General features: G+C 40.8%; 1 protein-coding gene across 27 annotated transcripts in view; it reads left to right on the top strand.

Annotated features, from left to right (window-relative positions):
* The window catches only part of LOC126924516 (glutamate-gated chloride channel), a 91,754-nt gene that overhangs the window by 32,186 nt on the left and 39,319 nt on the right, over positions 1-20,249 (top strand). For 9 of the 27 annotated variants that reach the window (XM_050739089.1, XM_050739078.1, XM_050739081.1 and 6 more), the window contains exons 2-4: positions 4,014-4,200; positions 17,193-17,363; positions 18,456-19,048. In XM_050739089.1, the coding sequence (XP_050595046.1) occupies positions 17,203-17,363; positions 18,456-19,048 (754 nt within the window). In that variant the 5' untranslated portion in view covers positions 4,014-4,200; positions 17,193-17,202. The remainder of the gene's footprint in view (positions 1-4,013; positions 4,201-17,192; positions 17,364-18,455; positions 19,049-20,249) is intronic. The other 18 variants (XM_050739093.1, XM_050739094.1, XM_050739099.1 and 15 more) reach the window with 5 other exon arrangements.

Here is a 20,249-nt window from a genome sequence, read left to right as displayed (position 1 = left end):
AATACGTTTCCAATGAATGTCTCCTAACTACTATGTACATTTTCAAACTGATTCCAAACTGATTTCAAACTTTCAAACATGACACTCAATCACGAGAGCTGTGTCTCGTTATAGAATTAATGAAATCTCAAAATGTTTCACGTACAACGTAAATAACACATACGTGAAAGTTTTCTTCAACCTAGCGTTCATGCACTTTCGTCATTCACTGTACCAAGATCAGAATACGGATTAAATATATATATGAAACTGAATTTGCGAAGAACAGGAATTTTTAGGGATGGAGGTCGAGCATAGATCAGCCAGCGATTCGAGTTCCTCGGTCCTTTAACGGCATCAACGCATATGGTCCTGGTACACGCGATATTTCCTACGCGAACACGTTAGGCCGACGTTAATACACCGCGATGTTCCGTGACTCTGTTGTCCATCGTTTAATATTCACGTGCTTGTGACACGTCGACGTCGACGCCGAGTCCAACACCGATGCTGTCGCCGTCGTCGTGTCGAGTACGCGTTTTATACGTCCATCCGTTCAAACTGGCCAATAAATAAATTATTATTCGCCGATGCGAACAAGTGCTTTTAACGTCGCTTTTTCGATTCTCGCGATAAAGAATCCACCACGTTGTCGCTGGACTTTAGTAAATAATTGACGAGCTTCGTTGAAAAAGAAAGGGCCTATAGATCTGTGGCGAACGTATGCACACGCATATGGCTACAAAAAGTATTGTTCTTTTAGTTTTCAGTCTTTTTATCGTGTTCTACATTTCACTTTCATGGTATCAAATTTTGTAGCTGTATAAGAGCGGTATCGAATAATACGAGCTTTAATATATCATATTATGACCTAATTAATCAGATCGTGAATGCTATAATAGATACAACGAGGTGCAAATACCTTTTGTAGCCGCTGTCTCGAGTACATTTTCTTTGGTCGAATAGTTACATCACTTTTTATGAAATTTGTATTTACCTTGAAAGTATGAAAACACCTTCGCGGAGTTTAAGCTTTGCATAGATCTTATCATTTTATGAAAACTAGCCGTGTACTGACTCGGTTCTCAACAAGAGGAAGAAGATTACGCAGTATTCGGTTATTTTAAAATTCATCTCTCAAGAAAGTTCGGAGAAAACAGATGTCTAAGGTAAATACGGTGTAAATATTAATCTTCTACCACAAAGTTGAAATTTAACTCGAACAACATCGGTATCTTTGCTGTGGACTAACTGACTCGATCGAACCTTCATTTCCACCGAATTCGCGTTAAATCCTTTAAATGATTCGAGCTTCTCAACAACACGCCGAGAAAGTTCGACAGCCAGGAACGAAAGTCCTTTTCACACTGACTTCCGAGAGATTTAGAATAATGAAAAAACTTTGACAAATTTTTTTGTCAGGCTTTTTGAATGCAGCTCGACCCAACTTCGAAAGGGACTGAAAGCCGTCCTGTTTTTGTTTGACCCGAGTTAGCCGAGGGAAATAGGTTGTCCAACGGAGTAATTATTCGACAAACTTGCAACTCTCCCTAAAGAGGATTATTCCAGCCTTCTGTGAGACAAAGAAGGCCGTTTTTTTTTCAACGGGCTTTCTGTATTTCTCGAAAGGATGGAACCATCTCGAACAGTAAAATTGGAGAAATTAAAGAAGGAATCGTCTTATTGTTCGTAATCTTCTGGTTAGGAAGACGTAACAAATGGTTAGTTAGAATGGTTTAGCACGCAGCGTACACGAATCGGGCCACGAGGCCAAGGTTGAACGTTGATTGTTACTAACGTTGCTGGCAACACCCTGATGGCTGGTCAGTGGCAATTCCGAGAAAGCTGGCGCGACTTAGCGTCGCGATATTCCGAAACCGAAAGCAATTCTATACCGCGTTGCTCGTAAGAATCAGCTCATAGCAATAGCATGTACATCTCCGCAAAGATTAATGACGAAATAGTACTAATTAGCAGCTACATCTACTATGTTTCTTGCGAACTCGCCAGCCTATCGATCTAAAGGGTCTTAAAGGCATAGCGATAATATATTTTACCATTTGCTATACAGGACGTTCCAGATATCAACTGACAAACTTCGCCAACATGTTTGAGGGCAGAGTAACAGCAAAAATTATTATATACACCATGGGTGTATATACATGATCATTTTGAACAATTTGTGTAAATAAATCAAAACAGACATAAACAAAAATAAATGAAAAAGAGTAATGAAATAAATGATTAACATTAAAAGCAAAGTAACTCGAGTGCATCTCGACTATTTGTGCTGGCACACTGTCCTTTCCATGTCTCAAAAACGAACACGAATCGACCTATGGTGCACGTAACAATTTTTGCTCGAAATGGCCTTCTAAACATGTTGGCAACGCTTGCCAATTGAGATGTGGAACACCCTGTATACAGGGTAGGACAGATAAAGTGTTATACGGGCTCCGTATATTCTCTCCAAAGCCATGGCTGATATCAACTAGAAATTTTTCGACGTTAAATGGTACAGAGGGGTTGGCATTTTAGGGTGTAAGATATCGTAAGGGTGAGTTTCTTAAGGGTGCGAAGCATGCTAATACCATATTTTCTTTATTGGAATGGCATATTAATTTTTTGATGTTCGAACAGATGTTATCAAAGCTAACAAACTTTTAGCTATGGCATTCTTTTTCATTTTGCTTAGCCGAGAAGTTAGGAGCGGGAAATACTTTACGCGAGCCAACCCCATGAACGTGTCGAAAGATATCAGAAGGAATGTATTCTGCTGTGAAAATTATTTTCCATGTAAGTCAGCTGGTCTACCACAAATTGATTCTTTTTTATGGGGTTACGTAAAGGAAAAGGTGCCCGCAACGGCACCAACAACGAAAAACGATATGAAAAGAGGAATTCACGTCGCGTGTAAATTCATAACTACAGCAATGTTATCGAATGTTCGCGAAACTATTACCGCAAGAATAAATATGTGTTTGGAAGCAAACTTTTTCAACATCTAATAAAATAATTTTTAAACCAGAATACATTTTTTTTTATATTTTCCGGCACTTTCATGGAGCTCCCCTTGCGTAAGGTATTTTCTGCTTAACCGTGGAAAGTAAAAAAGCGATGTTTTAGATAAAAATCGTTAGCTTTGATAGTAAAAAAATGTGGGATCGATGTCTTTTCTACTCTTAATAAACTCACCGCACGATATTTTGCAGCGTAAAATTTTACCACCTCTGCACCTTTTTGCATCTGAAAATTTCAAGTTGATATCTGCAATAATGTCAGAGAAAGCAGCTTGTGAATTTATCTATCCCACCCTGTATACATTATATTATATTATATTAGGTTGTCCCAAAAGTTTCTATTGTTTTACACGGAAATAATGGATGCACAATGTTCTTTGTTTCGTATTATTTTATTAAATTATGTATGATCCATTGTGTAAAACATAATGTAAAATAAAATATGTCGTGCATCTATTATTTCCTTATAAAGCGAAAGAAACTTTTGGAACAACCTGATGTTATATATTATGTTATCTTTCTATATGTTTGAAAAATCTTTTTTCGGTTTCTAATCAAAAAATTAAGCGACCCAAGAATAACAAGTTCATCGAGTAACAAAATATTTTTATAAAGTTTGTCATTTGTAAACGTCAATTTCATTATCGCATATTGACTTTGAAAAGTCGATTCAATGGTTTGATTTGTTCGTAATCTCATAGTCAAAATATAACACATCGTCTAAAGGAACAAGATAACAAGCAAGTGTCTGAATAGCGTTGAACAGTAGCGTACACGGGATGTTCGTTGACACAAAAGTTTCTAAAGTCAGCGAATCGAAAACGACCAACTGCCATCCTGTAATTATTATTTTTCCCCATTCTTACTTGTACATAAGTAGCTGTTATACTCGATAAACGAGAATGACGTTATATCGTGCGAACGATTAATCTACGCTTGGTGAAGACTTGTTAAACCTGCAAGCAGCGAAGTTTCTTAAAGATGTTACACCTCGACATTTTACATTTATTCTAGATGACAGTTGCCAGCGGTGGACGTTAAAGCGATACACCAGCCACCGAAAGGATCCTTTGCTCGCGAAAGCGAACGAGAAGTGGTAAGCAGGAAGATGAGAGTCCGTGAGAGTTGAAGTAAAAACCTGCACAACGAATAGCAACAGCCTGCCTCGTCCATTGCGACCAGCCACATATCTCACGTTAAGGTAAGCTTCTATAGGGTGTCTCATGAGTCGCGAACGTGTTTAAATAGTTAACAACTTCTTCTATTGTTAATATCTTTTACTCAGTTTCTTCCTTTGTTTATCTATTTGGGGTCTCTTCGCTTCTGACGATTATTGGTAATTACTAGCTTGCGTACAATTGTGTTTCAGAGATTTATAGAATAATATTATATCACAATATATTATATCGTGATAGTACGTCATACAATTTGGTCATAAACATGTAGTATCGTGGATAAAAGGCCTAAGATATCGGTCGAACCATAAACAACGTCGCGAGAGCCGAGGCGTCGTCGGATCCATCGATGTGTCGTCGGTTCTTCAAGCGAATAGTTTCGTAGAAAAGGCTTACGTGACCCTGGCTACGGGCCTTCGCGGAACACATGCGTGGTGGGGCTAAGAAAAGACAAAGGGATGCTAGCCCAGGGGGTATTAGTTAGTTGGGAAATCGTACAGTGTGAGTTGAGAAGTCAGAGAGAGCGAGTGCAGAAGCCGGAGAGTGTAAGTGGAGGAGTCGGAGAATATGAATCGGAAAGTTGAGAGCCGAGTATGATAATAAGACGTGCGACAATATTGTAATCAGTTCGTTGTATTGAATATTACTTGTTAAACCAAAACATCATTCCTTGTCCTTACTCTAAAGACCCATTAAGTTACTACAAATATGTAGAATATTTAAATTGTATTAGTTTTTACATTCATATACTTGTAACTTGTATACTTGTATAATACTTATCATACTTGTAACGCGTAAATTAATTGGGAAAGGTTCGCGTCTTTTAGAAATTGCAACAGTCGTTTTATTTCTTCCTTTTCATATAGGATCGTGTCGAGGTTGCTTGGAAAGTTGAGTTTTGAAATTTTGCATATTCAATTATTCAAGTAGGTGTAATGTTATTACACTACCACGGTTCTTCTTTATTTTATTATTTTTCTTTACAATAAACTACAAATTTCGGAGATTCATCGACGTTATGTACGAAACACCGCATCTCTTAGACGTCGTTCATTTTCCGTTTCATAAAGGCGAGCTCTTTCCACGAGGTGTTCCATCGCGGCAGTTAATTTATCGACTGTGTTGCTCTAATTTCTGCAGGAACTTGTGCCACAGTTGTGGGATCGTTCGAGGCTTATTCGCATACATTGTTCCTTCCGGGGAAGCTCGTAAAAACGAAATTGGGGGCCGTGAAATCCGGAGACGTTAACGGTCAATCGATTGCAGTTTCACGCGAACTCGTTCCTTCTGCAAACATCATGTCTTCCCTAAGACATTCGAAGCAAAATGAAACACAAAAATTCGAGGAGCGCAGCAGGATTAATTGTAAGCTGGATCGTACGTTCCTTCGTCTGCTCGAGCTATGAACGTGATTTTTAATTCATCCTACGGAGCATCGAATCAAATGAAAACGCCTAGGAGCCTGGCATAGCAATTTTTAACGAATTTACAATTATAAAGTGTAATAAAAAAGTTGCAGCAACTTAATTAGCAGGGATAATGGCGCGATTACTCGACAAATAGCTTCGTAACTAATCTCGGTAGCCAGTTAATCGTACGTGACGCGAGAAGCGTAAGAAAGTTAGAAAAACCGTATTTTAAGTTACGCTTCTTTTCTATCGGCTCGTTCCTTACTTTCCAAACTCGATGTGAAAGTTTCTGGGCTAGACCGGGCAATAAGACGGTAAGTTACACAAGAAGCTACACCTGTGGTCAGGTCTGTTTTGTATCACAGGATAAAATCAATCGACGGACGATTTGATTCGACGTCCATTTTTATGATATTGCGTGTGTCGATGGAATTGATCGGCGACGACGACGGTGATTGCCTGTTGCTGTGAAAATTGTCCGTTTCGTCGTTTCCTCTAGGAAATCAGGCAGCTCGTAGATAAGTAGCGGAAGTCATGGAAGGAAGTTACGCCTCGAACGAACGCCTTGATGATGCGAAAAGTCAATCAATAGGTCCGTGGTAGTCGTAGAGTTATGCATTGCGAACGTGTTGATCTGTTAACTGGGTCATCCCTTAAGCAAAGGCTCCTATATTTCATCGAATTAAAAGGTAATAAAGACAAATCGATTTCCTTGAACCCATTAAGAAGAGACAGAGAAATATGTGGAACACAATATTAGCGCAAGGCAAGAAATTCGAAGGTCTGAAAATTTGGAAATGCAAATGAGATTGAAAGTTCGAAAGTTCGAGAGTTTGCGAGATTGGAAATTCGAAAATTTGAGGATTTGGAAACTCGAAAATGAAATGCCGCGTTAACAGAACGTTGAGTCTTAATGGCTCGAGTCAGTCTTAGTTCTTACAAATGCAGATCATAAGAAGAAAATTTGATATGTAAATCTTCCTTGCCTGTCTGATCTTAATCTTATTTTATACTTTAATTTTATTTTTCATTTTATCATATTTTAATATGACATAGAGGAAGACGAGAAGAACTTCTTGCATAGGTTCAAACATGTAATTCTTTTCAAAGAGGCTCGATAAATCGATGAAACTTTGTAACAAACGTACAGTTGTCAATACTTTTTCAAAAATGTAAAGACAATTGAAAGAAAGAAAGAAAGAAGAAAGAAACGAAGCGACGTGAGGTGCGACGAGATGAAAGAAACCTAAATAGAGAAAATATTATCTGGAAGAAATTAGGAATCCGAATGGCGAGTTAACATGTTCTCCTCGATTAAAAAGTTAATAGAAATTCCAGCAATCTTTCACTCGAGGCGAAGCGAAAGTTTGTCGTGTTAATAAACGATGTCGTGACGAAACTGACCGCGCCGTGAGGTACAAATGAACGCGTTTATCGCGTAAAAAATTCAAGAAATAACTGGCTTAGTGGTTCACGGTGAAATTGCCGCGACCCGCTTTCGAGAAGCTGAAATCTCGTCCTTAACCTAGCTAGTTAATTCAGCACCTTCACCTTTGCGTGATGTTATCGACTTCCTTGTAGCTGGCAAAATATAGGAGATTCCGTGTTTAAGTGGATCGGGGAAAAAGTGGTCGTCGATAAAATGTATCGTCAAGTTCCCGCAGACTGCTTTTCGAACAGGAGTTTGGCGCACCGTAAAGATCCGAATATCTTCCCTACAGACTTGGCGCACAACGTGTGTGGATATATTTCTACGATAGGCGAAAGCTATTTGTGACGTTATCGGCGACGTTGTAACAACAAACGATGCTGACAGAGGAAAAGAAGCAAGCCGTGATATGTTTATCGCGTTGTTACAGTCTCTTCGTTGAATTAGAATCGCTCGAGGCTTTCGACATTTTACGCTTTAGTAAAATCGAGAGGCGCGAGCGTATTCAAATAACAAAGTATTTAATTACCGCGGATTTAGTAAACCGGTTAACGTTGTCATGGGCTACGATTGGTTAAAAATAACGAAAATGCCATTTTTCTACGGTTTTTGGTTTATAGCTGCAATAAATTTTCAGTTCTGTTCATCTTTCGATGCCTGTTGCTCGTTCGTGCGACAACCGATTTCGATGAGATTTCCAGCTTGTATCTGACTGACATAAATATACAAAGAGCAGTTTTTAAACTTTCATTGCAGAATCGGATAAGGAACAGTTATGAAAAGTATGCTTGCGTTATTTCCTTCGCGATTCCGACCAGCTGCAATTTTTTCGCAAATTGTTTTCCACGTCATCTAGCGAACTAATCCTTTTCTAACTTAAAAAGAACCAAGTCCTTCGATCGAATTTAAAAAAAAAAAAAAAAGAAAAAAAAACAGAGTCATTCCATTGCAGAGAATTGCAGCAATACTTGCGTTTCGAACTGCACGCGCGTGCGAACTCTTTTCATTGTTTTAAATGTACATTTCCCGAAATGGGTCCGCACGGAGTTGTTCTCTCTTGCACCACGTACGTGCCATATCGTAGCGTGCGTGTCGCATTCGAAGAAGTAGAATTCCTGCGCGCGATTCTAATTTCGTATTAAAAAATCGTACGACCACGTCGAACCAACGATGAAGCGCGAATTCTGCGATTTGTTCACGAACAGAAACACGAACGGGTAAAGTATTTTTACATCTCCTCGGGAAATGTTGAGGCAGCTCGAGGAGACGCGTTATTTGCGCGCAGCCTCGTTAGGGAAGCGAAAAAAACACAGTCTGCGAAAGAAGAGGGAATGTTCTCGTTCGTCTCGTCTTTGAATATCAGGCAGTTCGCCGTTCCGTAATTACAGGAATTGAACGAAAGCTTTCGTAGAAATTGCGTTACTCAAAATATTACGCGACCGTCCCAGATCGGGTGACGAGCCGGAAAGGTGTGGGAGTTTCGCTGGCGTCTTCGTGTCTGTTGTGCTAGATACTGTCTCTCGGTAATTTCCGAAGGAGCATCCCTCTGCTTCTGGATCCTTTCGCGGGAACGTTATTGATCCGTGCTCTGCACACGACTACGTACGAAGAATTTCGCCGAGGGTCGAAGTAATTGGTCACGATGATTCGCGAACTTAACGACTGGCGTCGCCGCCAAATGTTTCAATCTAAATCGAGGACGTCGCGCCTCGTTCGAATCGAATCACAACCGTTCAATGCTATGGTTACGTACGCCGGATACATATTTGGACGAACCGACGCTCGCACGAACTCGATACGTCGATGCAATGAAACATGTATATGTAGATTTTTCTCAGTAGACTACGGATTTCGTATGCAAATTCGTGTTTTCATAAACGCAAATGAGAAAGTGGGAGCCTCGCAAAAATACTCTTCCCCTTTATTCTCTACGTTTTACATATTTTATGCGAATCTCCGCGTTTTATGCCAATCCCCTGTACGTTTCTTCAAATTTCCCAACGAATGCGTACGAACTCGCGCTTTATTTATGAGCGTAAGCGCAGTGTCGCGCTCATTCGTTCGTCGGAGCGCCAATTCGTCCGAGTGCCACAGTGAACGTGGTCCAATACGAAGAACGAAGAGGACAGCGAGACGAGGCGACACGCGATATATGTCTCCGTCAGAAAGATAAGCGTTTAATCGGTAAAATTGCGAGGAAAGGCAGGAGGCGCGTGCCTGTTGCGGTCCGCGCGCGCGTATTTGTGCAAAGGGGGAAAGTCGGTGGAGAAAATTCCGTGGCGGGTTTCGTGGCCAGGAAAGGAGGCTATCGGGCTGGGAAAAGTATCCTGCAAAGGGTAAAGGAAAAGAAGAGGAAAAATAAGAAGGATCGGTAAAGAAGAAAGAGGGGAAGATAGAGGGGGGGGATGTAGCGTGGAAAGGAGCCGCGGACTCGGAATGGGACGGGCTAAGCCACGTGACATACTCTATAGCGTTTCGTGCCGCAACGCCCCGTATTGATCGAACGAACATCAGCTGTATGGTTGGTAGCGTTTACTCGTACCTACCGCCTGCCGGTCTGACTAGCACTGGCCACGACCACTCGTACCATCGACTCGCGGCTGCGTCTGCTCTTTTCTCTCTTCCTATTCCCTTGTCGAATCTTCCGTTTCCATCTTCCATGCAAGTCGTACATTCAGTTGAAATTGGGATTTCTTCGTGTTTTTCTTTGAGAGATATAGTACGGTGGTATGACGTTACGTTGCCGAAGAGTACGTTGTTAACTTACGCGTATGCTAGTTCTTACGATTTCGTAGAACATCGTTGGCGAGGTATTTCCGACGATACGATGACGTATCGAGGATTTCCTCGATGAGGAATACACGTCGATCTCGCGATAACGAGGGAACAGAGGAGGGGCAGGGTATTCATAGCGGAGGAAAAGCGCATGGTTAACATGCAGCCACGTATGGATGATCCGACAGCTTTGTCCGTAAGTGGGTTGCTATGCCCGCAACTGCTACGAGCTTCTGGCTGGGAAATCGTAAGCTAAGATACATTTGCACGAGGTCGCACCATTTTTTCGCGTAACGGATTATTATATTCCACGTAAAACAATTCGTCGTACGATTTAATGATTCTGACGTTCGAATATCGGCGTGAACCTTTATGCGCTAAAAGTACATGCATTATCGTTCATAATTATCCGAACATTTCAATTTCCTAAGGGGAAATTTCTCTTTAAAATACATTTTGTTAAAACTTCCACGTTATTCCAAATATATAGAATATACTTCTCTCTCTCTCTCTCTCTTTCTTTCTCTTTCTCTCTCCAATGAAACTATTTAATCTAAATTTAATCTTCGGTTTTATCTCGCCTAACCATATACAGGGTTTGGACAAAATAATGGAAACACCTCTCATACGTATATCATATACATACGCGAGTACGATATATATGTATATGGACAAAATAATGGAAACACCTCTTACTAGTCACATACACGTACGAGTATGACGTGTCTGTGTATGAACGAGATAATGGAAACAGCTCGTACATGTCATATACATATATGACGTATACGACACGTAAAAGGGTGTTCCCATCATTTTATCCAACCCGTGTACCTATACGATAGTTGATATTAATCGTTATAGACGATAGAGAAGCGATTAAGGATCGATAAAAATAAATCGGACTTGCGAAAGCAACCGTGTAAGTGACTCGAAGCGCTCCAAGTCTATACAGTTTCGTTAGTTAGGATTACAGCGCGATTCGATGTGTTTCTAGTCACGTCCTACGAGTTTCTATAGCCTTTATGACGTGTCAGTCATTCATTAGAGATAAACATAGAACTAGAGCAACGCGGATATAGTTGCTGTTTCGGTTTAAGTTTACCAGTAACGCTTGAAGAGCTAGTAACAGTAAGAAAACCTTCTTCGATCGTAAATTTAAAACTACCGTAACAAGGGTATCGATGTTTCGATGGAATTGCGCCGGGTATTCGAATGCTCGTGGACGACGATGTACGCGAATAAAGCGCGATGCCGATATTCGCGATTAAAGTAGAAATGATCGAGCTGTCAAAGTATCGCGGCCAATGAATCGCGAACGCGTTAAAATATCGGTTTTCATCGAGCGAATATCGCTCGGTCAGCGCGGTAATTATACGAAGATCGGAAGTCCTTTATTTTATTTTGTTGTTTTTCACAGATAAACGTTTTCTGCAATTTTAATCGTTTACTGTTGCGGTTAAAAATCGCGCCCCCTGAACGCTGGTTTATTCGCTTCTGGCCGGCAGTTTTTCCGCGGCAAGAACTTTTATGAAAAGACTTTTTGTTTGGACGGCCAAGTAGAGCCCAATGAATAAATGAATTTTCCCTCTTTGCCCTTGTTTACTTGTCCCGTTTTCGCGTTCGCATTCCTTTTTAATTCTACCGTGGCAAGCTCGTCCGGCCTCGTAATTAAGGAGATCGGCTTTATCATGGAATACCACGTCGAACAGAAAGTGAAGTAATATGAAGGATCCAACCGAATGATATGTACGAGCGAGCGTGAGACGACTCTTTACGAGGGAACGAGAAACGAAACGTAAGAGATAATTTGCTCGTACGAGGTTCAGTTTTCCAGAAGATTCTTTTTTGAAAATCTACTGCGTACGTGCGTGCGTGACTACGTTCCATTTGTTCGCGTGAGTAACGAATTAATAACTAGAGGCAACACTTCCTACCTTCTTATGAAATTACCAGGCTAAAACGTGATTAACATAGCGGTAATATATATGTACTACTATTTATTACATATACTAATATATAGATTTACTATTTAAATAACGTTGCTTGCGCTAACGTCGCGAGTATCTTTATTTACTTCAAAGAAGCTTCTACGAATTCAATACAAACGCGAAATCACCGATTAATTGCGCTCGATGAATTAAACCGATCGGCACGTTTTCTATAAAACCGGAAGACGTTCTAATCTGCTTAGAACTAAGAGCTACAAGCTTCGAGCAAGCAACTAGCAACCGCTCAGACCTGCAAGTTTTCTAGAAAAATTGCAAAATACCGAAAATTGCGGATGGTCTTGGATTCGATAGCCGGACACTGTAAAATAGAAATATATCAATACATAGAATATATGTTATCGATTCGGGTGCGGCGAGAAAGACGGAGGCATCGGCAAAGTTGGAGGCGGAGAGGCGTGCAACTGGTTGATTTTCGATGATTCGTGCGAAGCTACGGTGCGTGATTCTACCGGTGCAATTTAAGCTGGTCGAGGAGCAACCGTTTGCAAACACTTGTGGAGAAGCCTGGGGCGAGCTTCAAGAGGCCGATCGTGTCTACGCGAGAAAAGACGAGGCTGGTTAATGGTTAAGCAAGCTACATAGCACATACCTGTCGCGTTAAACCGCGTTACTCTTCTTCGTCCAACCAAGCCTGTAAACCAGCCTGCAGCTACTCTAGTCCGTCGAACAAAGTCCTCCGAACGAATAGAAAAGCCCCGCACGGAACGTTCTTTCTCTCGACCGACGTTCGTTAATAAACTGCGGAAGACCGGAGCTTTATCTTTAACTTGTTCGGTCTCTTCTTTTCTAAAAGAACGTCTCCCTTGTGGCTCGTTACGTTCCTACTTCGCCAAGCTAATTAACACTCTTCTTATATTCACCGAGTGCGGAACTCAGCCGTGGTTACATCGAGCGATGCTTTAATTTTCAGTTCACCGTGCATACACAGTAACTGTGCAGTGTAGGATATTGCAGTTATTGTGCATTCCAGTGGAAAATGTTTCGATCCTTCACGCAGATAGTACACTTTGCAGTAGGACGTTAGTCCGCGTCGTTGTCGCTAGATCGTTGCGCGTGACTGTGCCAATTTATATTTTTGCGAATACGCCATAAAGAAACATAATATAGAAATTGTTTCGAAGAAATTTCTTTCGTATTAATATATCTGAGAATATTAATCGTGCTTGAACAAATTTTTTTTACACTCTGGCTGTTACCCTTCCCTTTTGCGTGTTAAAATGAGAACAACATTGCAACGTAGAAATTCGAGCAAATTATTCGAGGAAAAATCGATCAAAGAAGAAATAATCGGGTTAAATGTAAGAAAGCTACAGATCGCTGTGTCGTAGTTGAGTGGAGCTTCGATACAGACGAAGCATTCTAAACGTTGACTTTGTTCGGCGATTTAGCTATGTTGGATTGGAAGCCACAATGCTGAACAACGTTAATCGCCAATTTGCAAGGAGGAAAAAGAGTTTTCCGTTTTTCCCGATGGTTAAAATCTTGTTACCGGCTCGCGGTACTAATGCGATTCGAGCAAATTAAGTATATCGCTGATCAATCAGCGTTCGCTCGATTCGTTTAACTCTGCAGGGGTTGAGATTTATTCGACAGACACATGCAAAATTTTCTGTTATACGAACTCTTCTATGTATAGTAACATAGGATTATTGAATCGCCATAAGCTCCGACGTTGTAGAATCCAATCTTGAACTTTTCACGGAATAATCAAACCATGAATTCTCAGTATAATATGAAAATTCGATATAACAGGTGTTGGAAAGGATGAGAAAAGATACTCTGATTATTTTCTTAATTTATTACAGTTGATTCGAATCACCTTAAGCTTAAACATTTGCTGACTCGATCTCGAACTTGGCACGGAACGAGCAAACCTGAAGTTTTCAATATAATGCGAAAATGTAATATCAAAATGATATTATAATATAGTACGAAATACAGTACAGTAGATATCTGAAGAACGACAAAGACTGAATTAATTAATTTTGGTAAATTGTCGACCATTTGGTCATTCCATGTGATGTAAAATCATAGAAATTGGGTCTACGATCTCCGGCAATTTATAGCTTGTCGATTCGTTAACGTTATTGGCTAGTAAAAATTATTCTACGGAAAGTGCACGTTTAAAGGAACAATGTCGTCAAGCTTTAACGTCTCTTACAAGACGAAAATTTATTTCTCAATTATATAATGTCGCAACGAGATAAAACAATTTACTCGCTTTATTTCGTATCGTTTCCAACTTTTGCTTACGATTATAAGTAACATACAGTGCATTAAGTTGAAAAAAAAAAAAAAAAAAATAAAAAAAAAAAAAAAAATGAAAAGTATCTTTACACCTGAATTACTGTTATAAACCTCAGGAAATTTTCATTCAAATTAACGCGACATAACTATCGCTAATGAGCACGTACGAAAAGAGCATACGAAAAAATGCTACGCTCCAAATTAGTTAAAATGAACATTCTCCATCTTTTCTCGTGAGCCGTTCGTATATTTTTATTAGCATTATTATATCGGGGTGCGGAAAAAGCCAAAGGTAGTATCGCGTAACTAAATATTTGCAAAATGTAATATCCCCCGCACACGCACGCACGATGTAGCATAATAAACGAGCGACGAAAACGACTAGAAAACTCGCGATCTTTTGTCATGCATAGTTTGCTAGAGAAGCAGAAACACGAACGTCGTATGACGGAAGGAAACTGTGAACGGCGCGGCAAAAGACCGCTGCGAGTTCTAGGGTCAGACAGAAAGAGCGAAAATGGTCCTCGACACGCTCGCGAAGATACTCGGAATGGTCCTGCATAACAACCTACTCGAAAAGTGCCTGCACGACGCCAGTGTCGACTCGCGACTCACTCAGACGACCTTCTCCTACGGTCAACTTACCTTTCGCGACGACTTTAATGCGTCGCAGCTTGGCACCACGGTAATCTGCGAGCATCTGTGCAAATGTTGCGTTTCAAAGTGAAATATCGTTGCGCGTCACGAACGGATTAAAAAAGGGGCATTTGTTGAAAAGTAAAAAATACGTGAACTACAGGGGAAAAACGAATATGGACACAGAGTTGTGGGAAATTGCAATTAAATTACGAGGTAATTCATCCGCAACCGTGTTCGATTACGCTGTGCTTCATTGGTAATTCGATAAATTCACGTTCAATTAAATTTGCAGTGAAATTCGTGAATGTAATTAAAGTATAATCACAAGGTACGATCGTAGGTAAGTGAGAAACATAAACGTAAGATCGAGTACGGGAAACGGAAGATACGTCGTAGAGACACGAGGAATAAATGTAGTAACGTTTATCTCACTTGTTCGGAGAGGATGTAATCCAGTTACATTGTAAATGTAATGCAATTGGCAGATAAATTAACGAAAAGGTTTGAATTACGTAATTAAATTATGTAATTAAATTACACCGTAATTCAGTTGGCACAATTGTGTATAGGTACTCAAGTATTATGAGAATTACAGAAAAACGTGACAAACCATCAGAAAGTTACTAAACCTTCTTGGAAACTTTAAATTATAAAGATTTTGTACATTCGCGCTTAAAATTCTTTTAATGAAACGTTGATATTTGACGTAGACCGTGAATTTTGAGTCGGTATTTTAAATAAAATTGTTAAATATATTTCTACAAGCTTCTCTTCAATTCAACCATAATTCTTTCCAATTTTAAACAAAATATAATAATCGCGAACGCATGAACGAGAGAAGAACAAAATCTCCAGATTTTTACTTAAACTTAAAGGAAATCTTTTCCTCTGAGAAAAATACAAATACAGCAGAGTTAATTAATGAAAAAACGAGAACAAGAAAATGTTCGCATTTTGCCTAAACCTAAAGTATCTTTTTCTCTTGGAAAAATACGATAGAGCGAGGAAAAAATGATCAAAAAAGAGATGCAGCGGTATGAATCGTTTGCCAGATTAGTTATGACGTTCTGTACGAGACCAGCAAGCGTACGTAATGCTTCTGAGTGTAAGAAGGGGGCAAAAAGGCGATATTAGTTTCCGTCGAACCAGTTGATTTCGTACTTACAGACAATCCAGCGGAACAAAGGCGGTATAAAAGCGAGATGAAACAAGTTCACGGCGGTAGCCACGGTATATTCGAGCTTTGAAACTCGTGTTTGGAAGGTTCAACCTTATCCGTCGAATTCCGTTAAAAGGGATCGTCTGGCAGGGTCGGTAGACTCCGTGAATCCGTATACTCGTATGAGAATCGCGCAAAAGGTCGTAGATCAAAAGTGTATCCACAGGTCTTTGAGAGGTAATCCTGCACCTCCCTTTTAATACACTCGGCAACGGGGTAAAGTGGTATATAGGATGATCTGTACAGTAAATGAAACATTTTTAACCGGTTTTGCATCGAGTTTTTCGAGCGAATGGAAAAAGAAGAAATATCTACCGTACGTAGTAGAATCGCATGCATTCGATCGCTTTTGATCAAGTTTTCGTTTCATCTTGTTCGTTTTTTAACGTGGACATTTTACCAATATTTTACCGAACGTATAATGATTTATAACAGGCTTTATACAGGCGAGCATATTAAAATTCGTATCGTTTTGCAAAACTTGGCTATTACGAACTCTCCCTGCAAAATTTATAACACACGAGACAATTTACCTTAAACATTAACTTCTTCTACGAGGGAAGACCGTTGATTTGTAAATGATGTTCATCGTAAACGCGTGTCATATCGTTTAAGACGATAAAGATTAAATTAAAAGGAAAGACGGCTAACGCTAGAACTACCAAAGCAGTGAAAATGACTGGTCTTTGAAAAATACGTAATAATGGAATATTTTTACATTTATTGATTTATTACTTTCTTACAGAAGCAATTCCATGTTATATAGTAGATTGTTGGTATTATTAATCCATCTGGGTTCTCTAAATGAGGATTGACACATTTATAAAATTTTAGGGTCAGCCATTTTGACTGCCGTGGTAGTTCTAGCGTTAAGCAACAAAGATTAATGAGAATTATTGAAAATTACGATTCGTTGCCTGTCAGACGGTCGTTTCCAAACACCGTGCATCGCTACTGGAATAAAATTGATTTATCTTCTCGTGTGTTTCGCATTTTGCGCGAAACAAACGTGCTGTTATCCAGTCGTTCTACTTATCCTTCGCCTTCAAAGTACATCGAAAAATACGATATTTCTCGTATGCGAATATCTCAGAGGCAAGCTAATTGAATTATTTATTATCCGATTTATAAGGAATATATTTCATGGAAAAGCGCGTTCGTTCGCAACGACGGTAGGACACAGCCGTAGAAATATTCCAGACTTGGCATCGCTTTTGTGAACGGACGACATTCGTTTCTCTCGCACTGCCGATGGAATACATAATAATGGAAAATGTGCTTTCTGTTTCAGATGACATAGAATGGGTTGGGTGGCGCTAGGGCGGTGTGCGGGTGGTGGCGGCCGCCTCTCGTCCGTCCTCTCGCTGTCTCTCACCTCCCTCGCAAGCTCCCTCATCTTCACCATCCTCTGTATCCTCACACTTGCCCTCACTCTTGTCACTCTCGTGCGTGCCGAAGACATGTACGTATTATGGAATACACGATAACTAACACCTTCTTCAGCCATCGATCTGCTCTTAACTTCCCGATACGAAATTACGATACCGGAATAACGGTCGCGTTATCTTCCTCCGAGAGGAAGAGACTTTTTACTCGGCCAGGAGGCTGTTAAAGTTTAACGATCCGAACGCATCGAGAAGCTAAGAGAGGGACACTAGAGTAGAACACTGTTGTGTTTGCTTGTGATAGGATCGAGAGAGCGACATTGTAGCGACGACGCGGTACAGAATATACGAGGAGATGAATCTAAACTCGCTCGATGTTTGACATTAGACGAAACAAATCTATCTTGCATGGAATATCGAGAATCGTCGTTAATGTCGCCTCGTTTCTTGTTCAAAGGCTCTTATACTTGTTTTACATTTAATATTGCGCAAACTTGTCTCGTCATTAACCGGGACGCCGGTCGAAGGATGGGGAGTTGGCTTGTTCGCTGTCTATTTACCCTTTTACGCTCGTGAACTTACTTTACCGGCCATAAACTTGTCGTCGTCGTGGTCGTGGCGATGCGGAATGGCTACAGAGCGACCGAGACGTTGATAGCAACGGACGAGAGACCTCGCAGGATCTCTCTAATCGCGTGACACCGATGTTGGCTCGAGAGAATATTTATAACCGCGGATTCTCAACGTCTAGCGCTTGCCGATGGTCTTGAAATCGGAATAGAGTCGGGCCGAACTTTGACAGAGACGAAAGCGGCCAGGTAATCGGTCTTATCGCGAATCTTCTTTCGCTCGACCAGCGTCCCAAGAGTCGTTCGATTGCATCGTACACGTTTAGCCAAGTGTAGACAAGTTTGGATCCTAGTGATCGCGATGTAGTCAACGATCGATGCAACAGATCGTTAAATTAGCGAATTTCCAGACTAATTCGATGACGCTCGAAGGTAGAAGCTGTTTTTACATTATACATATACATATATATATATCATATACATATACATATATGTGTATATATATATATACACGTATTATATAGTGCGTTTTAGAGAGCTCTGCGTAATATTCGTCGAATAATTCGTAGATCGTGTGAGTTTCTCTTTTAATATGTGTAGCCATAACGAATTCACTCGAAAGAGAACGACGCGCGTTTCGTACAGATCGCGTGCGACAAGCGCATTCTCAGGAAAACCGATCTTCTTGGACACCTCGAAGGTCAAGGTCGAGGCTCGCGACAAAGCGAACTGCGGGTTAATCTGCGGATCGACCTTCGGGGTGGCTAGAGAGAGAGAACACTCGATGATCGGGGGTGAAAACCGAGGAAAGGAATGGAAAGGAAAGGAAAGAGGAAAGGAAAGGAGAAAGGAGAAAGGAAAGGAAAGAGAAAGAAAAGGAAAGGAAAAATTCCGTCGTGGATCCGGTGGTTTCGGGGCTAGCTACAATACGTTGTGTTGCAGTTTCGAGGAGGGCAAGTCGGACAAGGAGATACTGGACAACCTGCTGCTGTCGACCCGTTACGACAAGCGGCTTCTGCCCCCGGTCCAAGGTACACTGAGGCCCCCGCCCCACACCCGTCAAGACGACTACACCCCTGACTACCTCGTACCCAATGACCCTGATCATCCAGAGCACCTCGAACACCACCGGCACCGCTACCACCATACAGCACCACACAACCACAGCTCACTGCTCACCCCTCGTCGAAAGGGTACTCTATATTAGAAATCGATCTGATCACGCTAAATCGGCATAAGGAAAAGGAAAAATGAAAAAAAGAAAAGACAAAGAATAAAGAACGAGAGGAAACGCGAGAACGAATGAAAGTGGAACTCGGTTATCTTAATTTTGTTTTACTTTAATTTCACTTCGTCCTCGATCCCCTCTTCTTCCCTCTACTTTTTCATATTCACGTTTCACGTTCCCCCTCACGGTCCCCCTCCCTTCCTATCGTCAGTTCGCACGTTGCGTGCTTGTCGTATGCATTTACGTGCTGCGCGAGATTGCGCGTTTTTCGCGGTTTAGCGAAGAAATCACGGTACGCATGGCAGGATCGCTATGAAAGCGGAGAGAAAGAGTCGCGCTTGTCGATGAATACGTTAGAGTGGCGTGTAAAAGGATACGAGACGGGCAGAGCAAAAGAATGTGGGGATAAAGGGGAATAAAATGAAAAGGAAAGGCGAATAGAGAGCACGAATGAGATCTGAATGGGAAGAAAGTAATAATCGGTTTCTTTTGATGTCGAAACGACAAACTGGCCGAATCGGCCGACCCGTCTGACCAATGTCGGCCCTCTATCACTAGCTGCGAGGCTCTCGCTGCCAACAGCTGTTTACCACGCCGCGCCGTACGGCTGCTCTGTTGGAAATCCAATTCAAGTCAGTAATAAATTTGTAGTCTCCCGGCTAAGGCGATTGAAATTCTTCTTGAGATTGAAATCATCTCGACCAGACTTTCTAGCATTTTTATCGCGATACGGAACGAATCTGAACATTCTTGAAATTTTTTTTTCTTCTAACTGAATTATTTCTTTCTTTTCTTTTTCTTTTCTTTTCTTTTCCTTCTGTCGATCTCACTGAACGAAATATTTTGCATTGGTAAAAGAGATCCATATGAAATTCTTTGTATTACATTTACGGCGTCCTTCAAGCTGCATTAACGAGTTTCTTAATTAATTTCTTTTCATCTGAATGAGACGAGCGCGTAAATTAAGCAATGCTATCAACGTGATAAAAAATCTAGCGGTTTCAGACGTCACGAGGTATTTACGTCACACTTTATACGAATCCGGGATACGAGCCGGTGTTACACGGCGCAGATTTATTCGAATGTAAATTTACTTACCTCTTGGCAAATTAATTATCGATCTAAAGAATGGTCCCTCCGCCTCTATAGCGAAACGACCATGTCGT

Source organism: Bombus affinis, chromosome 14, assembly GCF_024516045.1.
Source record: "Bombus affinis isolate iyBomAffi1 chromosome 14, iyBomAffi1.2, whole genome shotgun sequence".
Classification (NCBI taxonomy): domain Eukaryota; kingdom Metazoa; phylum Arthropoda; class Insecta; order Hymenoptera; family Apidae; genus Bombus; species Bombus affinis.
Note: the sequence above shows the minus strand (reverse complement) of the source record. Positions and strands in the feature narration are given on the sequence as shown.